This window comes from Acomys russatus, chromosome 30 (assembly GCF_903995435.1).
Source record: "Acomys russatus chromosome 30, mAcoRus1.1, whole genome shotgun sequence".
Lineage (NCBI taxonomy): Eukaryota > Metazoa > Chordata > Mammalia > Rodentia > Muridae > Acomys > Acomys russatus.
The window spans coordinates 25816235-25828426 of NC_067166.1; the positions used below are offsets into that span (position 1 = coordinate 25816235).

The window sequence follows — 12192 nt, forward strand, 5'->3', positions numbered from 1 at the left end:
ATAATTCCCTTCACAATAGCCTCAAATAATATAAAATATTTTGTTGTAACTCTAACCAAGCAAGTGAGAGACCTGTATGACATGAACTTCAAGTCTTTGAAAAAAGAAATTGAAGTCATAGGAAGATGGAAAGATCTTTCATGCTCATGGATTGGTAGGATTAACAGGGAAAATGGCTATCTTACCAAAAGCCATCTACAGATGCAACACAATTTCCATCAAAATCCCAACACAATTCTTTTCAGAATTTAAAAGAATAATACTCAATTTCATGTGGAAAAACAAACAAACAAACAAACAACCCAGAATAGCTAAAACAATCCTGTACAATAAAAGAATTTCTGAAGGTATCATTATCCCTGGTTTCAAGATGTACTACAGAGCAATAGTAATAAAAAAAATGTATGGTATTAACATACAAACAGACAAGTAGATCAATTGAATAGAATCAAAGACCCAGAAGTAAATACACACATTTATAGACATTTGATTTTTGACAAATAAGCCAAAATTATACAATAGAAAAAAAGGAAGTATCTTAAGTAAATTGTGCTAGTCTAACTGAATGTCTGGTTGTCGAATGAAAGTAGATCCATACTTATCACCCTACATAAAACTCAAGTCCAAATGGATCAAAGACTTCAATATAAAGATAGCGCCAGTAAATCTGACAGAAAAGAAAGTGAGGAATAGCTTTGAATGAATTAGCACAGGAGTCACCTCACCTTTTTGAACAGAATATTTATAGTGCAAGCACTAAGATCAACAATTAATAAATAGACCTCATGAAACTGTAAAGCTTCTGTTCAGGGAACAAAACAGGAACCTACAGAATGGAAAAAGAGATCTTTACCTACTCCACGTCTGACAGAGGGCTAATATCCAACATATATAAAGAACTCAGGAAACCAGACACCAACAAACCAAATGATCCAATTTAAAACGGAGCACAGAGCTAAACAGAGGATTCTCAACAGAGGAATCTCTAATGGCTGAAAAGCACTTTAAGGAAAAGTTCAACACCTTTAATCATCAGGGAAATGCAAGTCAAAATGAATTAGAGATTCCATCTTATAGCCATTGGAGGGGCTACGATAAAAAAAACTCAAGTGACGGCACATGCTAGTGAGGATGTGGAGCAAGGGGAACACTCCTTCACTGCTGGTGGGAGCACAAACGTGTACAACCACTCTGGAAATCAATTTGGCAGTTTCTCATAAAATTGGGAATAGTTCTACCTCCAGACCCAGCTATACCACTCTTGGGAATAAACCTAAAAGATGCTCCACCATACAACAAGGACACTTGATGTATGTTCATAGCAGCTGTATTCATAATAGCCAAAAATTGGAAAAAATCTAGATGCCCCTCAACTGAAGACTGGATAAAGAAAATATGGCATGTTTACATATGGAGTATTACCCAGCTATTAAAACCAATGACATGAAATTTGCAGGCAAATGGAAAGAATTAGAAAAGAACATCCTGAATGAGATAACCAAGACCTAGAAAGACAAATATGGTATGTACTCCCTTATAACTGGACATTAGCCTTAAAGCATAATCACGCTATAATCCACAGACTCAAAGAAGGTAATTAGCTGGGATAGCTCATGGGAGGACATGTGAAACTGAGAAGGAAAAATAGAATAGACTTTATGGACAGTGGAGGGGGCCTGTGCAGGGATAGAGGTGGGGATGGGAACTGGAGGGATCAGGATGGGAAGAGCGGACAGAGAGAATACCAGGAGAGATAGTTGGAATGGGGGTGGGGCGAGGGAGGGTGACATCTCTGGGATGAGCTGGAAACCAAGAACAATGGAAACTCCAATAAATATATGTGTGAGACCCTAGCTAAGACTCCTAGCAATGAGGGGTATGGAGTCTGAACTGGCTATCTCCTGTAACTAGGCAGGACTTCTAATAAAAGGACTGGGACACCAACCCAGCCAGAAAACTCTTGACCTACAATTTGTCCTGGCTACAAGATGCAGGGGGTAAAGATGGAACAGATACTGAGGGAGTGGCCAACAAATGACCGGTCCAGCTTGAGACCCAAGCCACAAGGAGGAGCCCACCCCTAACACTGCTGATGATACTGACATTCTGTTATTCTTGTGGAGAGCAGCCTGGCATAATCACCATCAGAGAGGCTTCAACCAGCAACTGGTTCAGAGATCTAGAGCTTGGGGAATCCTATGGAAGAGGGCGAGGAAGGTTTGAATGAGCCAGAGAGGCCAAGGACACCACAAGAAAACATACAAAACCAAGTTACCTGGATCCATAGAAATTCACAGAGACTGACAAACTGAGAGCATGCACAGGGCAGAATTAGGACCTCATATGTAACAGAAGCACAGCTTGGAATTTATATGGGATTCCTAACATCAGGAACAGGTGCTGTATCTGACAGTGTTGCCTGCCTTTGGATTCCTTCCCCCTGTCTGGGTGCCCCTGTCTAGCCACAACAGGAGAAAGTGAGCCTCGTCCTGTAGAGGAATTTTAACCTAGCAACATGACTTCTGTGGTAAGGAATCACATCCAAAGAACTTCTAGGTCTAGGTAATCCGGTTGGAATGCAGACAAACTCCAGATTACAGTATGATCTGGCTGGAATACAGACATGCTCTTAGTACACACCTTTAATCCCAAACAGTGAAAGTAAGGTTAGTTTATAAAAGGAAGCAGCCATCTTTGAAAGTGACCAATAATTGAGGGGCAGATAGAGTGACAAATTAGAGAAAGACTTGAGAGAATGAGTCAGAGATAGGACACACCTAACTCTCATGAGAACAGTACAGGAAAGAGAAATGACTTAAGAGCAATGCAGAGAGAGAGAGAAGGGGTTCTTTACTGAGAGTTTTTGGGGCTTTTCTATCCGTAAGTCAATGTTTTCCAGGCATTATTTTGTAAGCTATTAATGACATTTGAAGTGATTCTGGATAAAACTGAATATTTATAGCTGCCAATCTGTTAAAGGTATATTAGAAGAAACAAACTAAAACATCAAATCAATAAATTCACAGACATATTGCTAAGAATAAAGCTAAGATAAATACTTAGCAATTATGTTAGTAAGAAAACTACTTAAGTAGAAACAAATTATTTCTCCCAATATGTGGCCAGAGTACACAGTGGTACAAAGATGACAGACCTCTGAGAAACCACACTTTAGATATTGTATGTATTTTTCTTATTTATTCTTATAATAAAATATTTATTTCCATAGATTAAAACTTTGGATTGGCCACACTAAAAGGCAAATGAGCATAGTCGAATAGTCTTCCTGATAGAGAATCAGTTTGAATGTCAGAGGCAGAGATCATTCTACATGAGATAAACTAAGGGGGAAAAAAAAAGAATAGTAGGAGGCGTGAACAGAAGCAAAACCAGAACAGCATTAGCATAAGAATTAATAGACCAGACTTACTGGTGTAGAATCAAAGGAAGTATGAAATGACCTTTCTATAAATTTGGACATCACCAAAGAAAATCACAGATGGTCACAGTAAACAGAGGGTAAAAGAGTGTGCTGTTCTTGCTGGTATACTGTACATCCTGGATAGAGCCTAGTAGGACATTAGAAGGTAAAACAGAAACAGGATAATTCAGAATTATTTGGGACTGTCCCGTAAGCTTCAGGATTTCTCTGCCCTGCTGCCTAAATGCAAGTAACGTCCTTTAGTTATTGTGACAGCCAAAACATCTCTGATGGAATTTCACACTTCTCTTTAATGCTTAAAGTCTCAGGTTAGCTTAAATGTTGTTTCCTTGCTTCTCTATACTGAATTTTACTGAAGTCTGGGGGTCCTGGGATCAGTGGTTAGGGAGATAGTTAAAAGGGGAGGGGTCAGCTGAGAAGAGAATAAAATTAGAACAAGGGTCGGACCTTTTCTTTTGAGATCAGGATGTACTGTGGATAGGAACGGGCTGTGAGGTGTGAGTGTTTTTATAGTCGATGCACTAACTTTGTGACCTCCTTGCAATACCCAAGACATTACAACCCTCTGTGCAACTTACAGGATCTCTCTACATTGACCCCGAATTTAATAGTCAGAATGTTTTCAGGATGACCCTCGTTTTGTTTGTTTGTTTTTGCCCCCATTTTTTTCATGTTTCTACTTTAAAGTAAAGCTTTAAAAAATAAGTCTGATGATGAAGTATAATTTATCTATTTCCTTTTAACGTTTGTGCCCGACATGTTGTATCTAGGGAACCATTGTTTAATCAAAGTTCACAAAGATAATGTCTTATGCTTTCTTCTAAGAATTTATTTTCATTTCACCCTACATGTATGGCTTTGTTCTAGAGTTAGCAAATATACACATACTGTGAGGCAGGAGTGCAAATTCATTATTTTCTATATGGTATACAGTAGTACCAGAAGCATATGGTCAACTAAGGCTAATTTTTTGCACTCTTGTAAAAAAAAAAAGGTCAAATAAACACGGTATGTGGCTTTTTCTTTTTCTTGGGTCTTGTTTTAGTGGTTGCCTACTTTTCCTTTTTTTTTTTTAGTGACTTGAATACATAGTTTAGAGAGGTTGTTTTCCCCATCCAATTCTTACCCTCTACTCTTGCCTGTGGTCTCCTCCACTTTTCTTAATGCCACGAAGCTAAACCAGCGCTACCACAGGGGCAGTGAGTCCTTGTCTTTCTTTGAGGCTTACACTACCCTAGGAAGGCCCTTCTTAGCTGGTTTTTCCCTAGACTGTCTTCTATGGTTATTATTTATTTGCTCATGTAACTTGTACTTATGTTTGTATGTATTATGTATGTTTGTATTTATGCAGCTGTATTTACAAATGTAGCTATTATGACTCCACTTTCTTGATGCAGCCATCTAGGACAGGGGTTTTTGTCTGACACATCTGATTCCTATGCAGGTCAGAGGAGGGTGTCTGACCACCTGGCACTGGGGTTACAGATTGTTCTGAGCCACAATGTGGGTACTGGGTATTGCACCCAGGTCTTCTGAAAGAGCAGCACTCTCAACCCACAGAACCACCTTCCCAGCCAAATGGTAGTAAAATTCAGCAGATACTTTCAAATAAACCCTTCCCCATTTGCTCTATGTACTTAGGTTAATTTTTTTTTTTTTTAAAGATTTTTCACTGTTTAAACAGCTGCCCTGATAGAGGTTGTGGACAAGGATATTATACCATTACTTCACATATCCGCTCTACTATTTCTTTTACTAATTTAAAATATAATTGGCCAGCTTTTATACTGTTTTCTATCCTTCACACTTGTGAATTTTTTTGTATATTAAACCATCATTTTTAGTTTCTTTGTGGCTATCATTATAATTAGTATAATTTTATCAGTTAAGTTAAATTTTTGCTTCTTTTTTGAGACAGGGCCTTTGCTGTCCTGAATTCTCTCCTGAGACCAGGCTGGCCAAAAAATCTCCCAAGATTCTTTAGTCTCTATCTCCTGAGTGTTGGGATTAAAAGTGTGCACTATTCTGCCTGGCCTGTTAGGTTACTTTTAGTTGAAACTTAACAGGAAATCTAATAAAATTATTCTAGTTAATGTGAGAATTTACTAGTTTGTATAATAGGCTATCTAAAGGTTAACTTCAGGCTTGTTAGACTCAGTGGCTCACCAATGCCGTTGCAATTGCATTTCATGTGTTGTTCTCAGCTCTGACACCCATAGTATAGTCTCCAAACTAAGGCTGGTCCTTCACTCACTCAGAAGATGTCTACCATAGGTAACACTGTTGCTCATCATTTTTCATGTCCAAAGGGAAAGAAAACAGTCCTTCCGATAATGTATTTTCTTCTCATCTCATTGGACTGGGGACACACTCATTTGTGAATGTGGCCAATGGAACAGATTACTAGGGGACAGAGGATGGGGTCTGCTACCGGGATCCACTGGTCTTTGTCAGGAAGGCTCAATGCTCAGGGCTAAGTTAGGAGGAGAGAAGGTGCTTATGGGTAACTTTTTCTTACAACTTTTAACAGTCTATCTTCATACCTATGTTTATAAGCAGATCTTGATGCCTCTGTCATTTCTTCTGTGCATCCTATCTCACTTCAACTTTTCAATGTTTATCAGCATTAAGCAGTACATTGAGATCACAGCTAACACTAAGTAACCAAGTAAGCAAGAGTATGTAATTAGGGAAAGTTACAGCTCAAGTGTAAAGACATGATTTTGCTAAAGAGTATTCCATGGGATAAATCTAGAATCAATATCACTGTATTTCTACCCATTGGGCTAAATTAAGTATGAGACAAGGGACCTCGTATTGGCCATACTGTATCTTCAGTTGCTATAGAGACAAGCTTTTCCACTGTGACATTTGGCAATTACAATTCCATGCTATACTTACAATCAGAATGATGACATTGGGTAATTTGTATGATTAATTTATTCACTAAATAATTCCCAACACTCAGGATTACAGGAAAAGAAGAATCCAAGACTAAGTAATTTTTTCCTAACATATCAACAAAAAATAGCAGAAACCGAAGGAAGAAAAAATATCAATGCTACAAGAGCAACCATGAATATATAGATGTAAAGTCAACACAAAAATACAGAGCCTTCAGGGAGCGAATTATAGAACTATAATAATCAATATTACAAAAACACCCACTAGATTGCCACTTATCCTCAAATTAATTTAAACTTGGTGAGTTATTAAATATAGACACTAAAATAATTAGAAATGAAGTAATAGTTCCGACGAGGTAGTTCGAGGAATGGAGAGGAACAGCTGCCAAGAGGGACTTGTTTTACTTCCTGCTGCTTTTCAGAGGAAGACAGTTCAGTTGACAGAGAACGAATGGCTGGTTAAACGTTGCTGGGAAGCATGCTTAAGGACTGCAAAGTGGGACTTTATCCTTAGGTAAATAAAGCCCCCCAGGAAATGTGGGAAAAGGAGGAGAGAATGTAACTTAAAAATCATAGGTAAGGGGAAGACTTATAAACTCGTATAATTGATATGGCCTCTTTTACCTAAGATTTAACAATAACGGCAATGGTTAAACACCTGAGGCTACCAAAAAGAAAATGAAAGAAAACAAAACCAAAATCTAGGTCTTTGGTACATTTGTAAAATATCATAGCCAAAAATAAGGTGTAAAGGACACAGCGGGGAGATTGCCTTCCGTATGTGGCAAAATTTGGCATTAAATATAAAAGAATCCTCATGGTCACACGTAGGCTCAATTTTCTTAACAATTATATTTTATTATGAACTTATTAAACAAGCCTACCTCCCTTATAGTCCAAGAAGTTTAAAACAGAAAATTAGATGACAAAAGCTGTAGAGACAGCATGCCCTCATACACTGCTGTTACTGATAATTCACGTGTTACCTTAAAACAGGGCTTTAACTACTGCCTCTGCTCCCAGAAGTTCTTTGCAAGGATGCACTATATGGTATGTTCAAATGTTTATCTATATATGCCACTAATGTATAAATAACATTATAAATTAAAGAGTGCGAATATTCCATAAAAGTAAACGGGCTAAATAGATAGAACATGACGTCATCACAGGAAACACAAGGACTTTAGGTTAAGCAAAGAAACGAGTGAAAAAGCATTGTTCATATGATCTCATAGTTTAGATAACAATGACAAAAGCTTAGACATGCATGCGCGCATGCGCGCGCACACACACACACACACACACACACACTGTTGTGGAAAGAGGTTCATTCATGCTGCCTTGAAACAGTAGGAATGAATATGAGCATGTCTCGGCTTACTACCTAAAATTATTTTCAAAAAGAAAACAGACATATTGTATTAGCAATTAGCAATATGGACTGCTCTGATTTATATTGATATTTACTCTGGTTTTACTTAAGGTACCATAAGCAACAAAGAGAAATCTTGATGGTGCACCTTCTCCAGGATGCTTTTGAGGACATTGCTTACTTGTGGGTTATATTCCGGAGAAGTCACACAAAAATTTCTCCTAGGGCTAACTGCCAGAAACTCCTTTAAGTTATCTTTGAGGATTCATATTTTTCTCTTAATGGATCAGGAAAACCCCTTTTTAAATACCTACTTACAGTTTTCCTTATATGTTTTGGACACATAAAACTTCATCAAACTGGAGTTACTGGGTAGGGCGCTACAGCTTGTGTAGCTGCACCTCTGGCTGTGTGGAGTCTGTGTTCCATTCGACTTTTACCTCCCTTCTCTTGGCATTTCATTGACATATTTTACAAATCATCTCAAGTCTTTTTGAGGTAGTATGAAAGGTCCTCTCTGTTTTAGCAGCCTATAAGTGAGCAGTACATAAGTGCATGCAGTTTCTCCTTAAAGAGACTGTTACTATTTCCTAAAATGACTTATTTCAGAGAAACTACTTGAAAATAAAGGAAACTCTGAAATTGTTAATCGGAAAACAAACCAAAGAGACTTTAGTCATTATTGACTTAAATCATGAAGAAAATACATTTTATAATCTCTGTATTAAACAAGATCCTAGGAGGCCTGGATAAGCTGTCTGAACACTCTACAGTGTTTAGTGAGACCCTGTAATGTAGGGACCTAAGTCTAAACAGCTACACCCCATGAAAACAAGCTCATGGTAGGTGATGGGAGCACTGAGGATGAGGTACCCTCCCCTGCCCTGTTAGTCCAAAGCACTCTGGTGGAGGATCTGCTAAGACAACAGAACCTTTTCTTTGCTCCTCAATGTTCCAGGCACAAGATAGAGAGCAAATCTTCCTGTAAGCTTCTGCTCTCTTAAGGACACAATTTCCTCTTTTCACCTTTGATTGTTCTGCCCCCAGGACAGAAGAAGTAACTGCTGAGAGCCTTGGGCCTCAACCTCACTTCTCTACTGGGTAGTGCCAGTCAGTCATTGGACGTGCAGTACGTTTTATGCAGCAGTTTCCTTGCACTGGGCAGACCAGAAGGTTGTGCCTTGGCTTTCTCTCCACTGTTTGATTAGAGAGATTTGCAAGCCTTTGTGCAGCTGGCTGGGTTGGGGTATCCAAGTTCACTGCTTCACCCAGATGGGTGGTGGGTCCGTCGATTTCTTTTTGGGAATAAAACTGCCATTTAAGCTCTTCGATTTCACTACTAATAAAGCACATGCCTTGATCTCCAATTTGACTCTATTGGTCTGAGGATGAAACAGTGAGAAAGGCTCTCCTCCCCCAACATCTAGCACACAGTGACCGCTGCCCTTTATTTCTCTCATGTGCATTAGGCTGTACCTCTCCATCAACATGGGTGAAAAGCCATCTTCACACAAATAGGTAAACAGATCCTCATTCCTACTTTACTCTCACTTGCTTAAAAAGAAAGAGCCTAGGCCACATTAGGAATGACCAGAAAAGATGCCTCAGATCCACTGACTGTGGGTGCATGCATCTCTGGAGGGCTATGAACATGGCACAACACAATTCATAATTAACAACATCACAGTGTCAAAGATCGGGCTTGGAGATTTGGGAGTCTGGGTAACTGTCCTCAGATATGAGGGCCACAGGATAAGTGGCAACAGAAGGCAGATAAGAGGGGTAAGAAGTCAACAGCGTTGCTTCAGATAGAATTTCCTTCAACCCAAGGGTGTCTTTAGAGAGTGAATGACAGCTGACTAGGATGCTTAAAATATCCAAATGCAGAGTTAGGAGTCCACAGATGTACTTTCATAGTTCTGGGATATTTCAATTAGTTGGGCAAGCACTGTTTTATAAACTAGAGTGCCAATCACATGGTGGATCATTTTCATTAACTTCACAATAATTTATAGGATACCTTTGGAGTCAAAACCAAGAGATAATTAGAAAACATTATGTGACTGTGATAATGTGAGAGTCATTACCTGTCTGGAGAAAGACTCTAGAAATAATTGTCCGGCACAGCGGGCAGGGAGTGCTTGCAGGGTTGTCTTTGGCCAGAGTCCGTAGGCAGGGCTCGCAGAAGATGTGGTGGCAAGGGTGGCACATGTAGGGGTTGAAGTACACATCCAGGCACACTGCACAGATGTAGCTGTCCTTTTCCTCTGCATATTCATTCTCATCATCTGTACTCATCTCATTACTCAGAGTCTGCAGAACACAAGGAAAGCAGTTTCCTTCGATTAGTATAAGACTGGGTTCCCCGAGAGAGGGTGGCTTTGTATTTTGTTAAAATTAAAATATTTATGAAGTGTGTATGGAGTCTGTTCCTGTAACGTGTTCCAAGTGATAGAAATATGATCTGTTAAAGTGAGACGAAACAGAAAACACATGAAAAAACCCAGAACCTTCAATTATTCTCTAATATTTTTACATAAAAATAAATGCTAAACCATAGTTAAGCATATTAAGTGTATCTGTGATTCCAACTGGCACTAGTTAACTGTTACACCTATGGCACCGGGACTGCAAATCTCCCCCATGCCCCAACCAAGATGGCGACTGTCATTGGTTATAGACTATTATCGTGACATCTTCTCGTGACGCCCATCAGACTCTTCCCTCTCACACTGTACCTGGAGCACCTCGTGTTCTATACCTTGCATCTTCCTTGGCCTCAGTTACAAGAAAGTATCAAAGTTAAGTACATGTCAGAGGCAGAGCTGGTAAAGCAATGTGGGGTGATTGCAGGGTTAGCTTTGTGTCTATGAAATATGAGGAACCTCTTCTCTTCCCACAGGTAACACATGGGAGAGGCAGCACGAAGTGTGGTCGAGAGTTACCCAAGCTGTGGAGCTGTGGGGATTAAACCAGGAGACCCACTGCAAACACTTGGCTCGGACGTATTTAACAGATCTGAACTATGGCCACCCTCTTCCTCGTGTGTGCTTCATCTTACCTTCTCTCACCTCAGACTCTATTGGGGAAAGTTTTCTCAAGCTAGGAGACATCTGGAGAAAAGTAGTCAAAGTTTACTTCTCTTCTCATGGGCACCGGATCAGTGAGTCATATTTGAATGGACCTTGGGTTTATTATAAGAAGATATAGATAGATAGATAGATAGATAGATAGATAGATAGATAGATGGAAAGAAGAAGCCTCAGATACAAACAAAGAGACACCAACAACCAAGCCCTCTATTATGCTTTGATGTTCATCTCTTGGAAGCATCTGCTGAACCCTAACTCCCTAGTTCAGTGCATGAAGAGGTGAGGCACGGGTGATGAAGTCATCGGGCAGAGCTCCTATGAATAGGATTAGTAACTTCTGTAGGGCCCTCTCTGGAGATGAAGTTATTATAGGCAGCTATAAGCCAATTCAAGTGGGTCCGGGGAACTGACCTGTAAGTGTTCTCAATCACCGAGCCACCTCTCCAGCTGCACCAAGTGTTTATTTCTAAATATGGTTTAGTCAAATCTCTTTAAGATATAGCTGTTTCAGAAACACTACGAGTTTCAAATTTCAAACCAAATTAACTAAATAAGTAGTGGGCATTGTTAAATGAATGATGCGTATGCAGCGTATTTGGAGTTTGGTGTTGAGACTTGTCTCAGGCTGGTTGGGAAAAGGCTGGAACTACCTTTTATTGTCCACAAATGGTATGTGGTGGTGGTGATGGAGGGGAGGAGAATGATGTGAGGCGTTTCCTAGCCTCTGAGTCAGAACTGGCCGCTTTTAATAATGTTTGGTGCTTAGTTTGGATTGTATTACCTATTGCCTGGTTATGCCTTTTTAGTGGAATCAAGATAATACACGATCTCTTCTTATATAGAGATATTTGTGTGTGTGTGTGTGTGTGTGTGTGTGATTATTAGTTTAAATTTACCTCATTTCCCAAAATGTCTCCTTTTTTTGTGCTTGTTAGAATTCAAACACTTTCCTTATATTCAACAATAACCCTCTTGGGCTGGTGAGATGCTTCAGCTGGTGAGATGCTTGGCTGGTAAAGGTACCAAGCATGAAAACTTGAGTTTGATCGCCAAGGCCTACATGGTAGAAACAGAGAACCAACTCCTACAAGTTGTCCTCCGATCTGCATATGCACACCCAAAATAGATAAAAATGTAACAAACAAGCAAACAACATTAGTCATGTTGGTTTTTGCAGTTTCTGCGGCTATAAATACAGTTCAGGTCCTCATGCCTTTCCTTAGTGAGCCTACCTTCTCACTGTGACATAGTAATCAGTGCAGAAATGTATATACTATTTTGCCTGCATGTACTCCTGCACACCAGAAGAGGGCACCAGATCTCATTATAGATGGTCATGACCCACCATGTGGTTGCCAGGAATCGAACTCAGGCCCTTTG

General features: G+C 39.6%; 1 protein-coding gene across 4 annotated transcripts in view; it reads right to left on the reverse strand.

Moving 5' to 3' along the window:
* Rnf180 (ring finger protein 180) overlaps window positions 1-12192 on the reverse strand; it is a 174503-nt gene that overhangs the window by 47693 nt on the left and 114618 nt on the right. For all 4 annotated transcript variants that reach the window (XM_051172392.1, XM_051172391.1, XM_051172393.1 and 1 more), the window contains one exon: window positions 9808-10033. In XM_051172392.1, the coding sequence (XP_051028349.1) occupies window positions 9808-10033 (226 nt within the window). The remainder of the gene's footprint in view (window positions 1-9807; window positions 10034-12192) is intronic.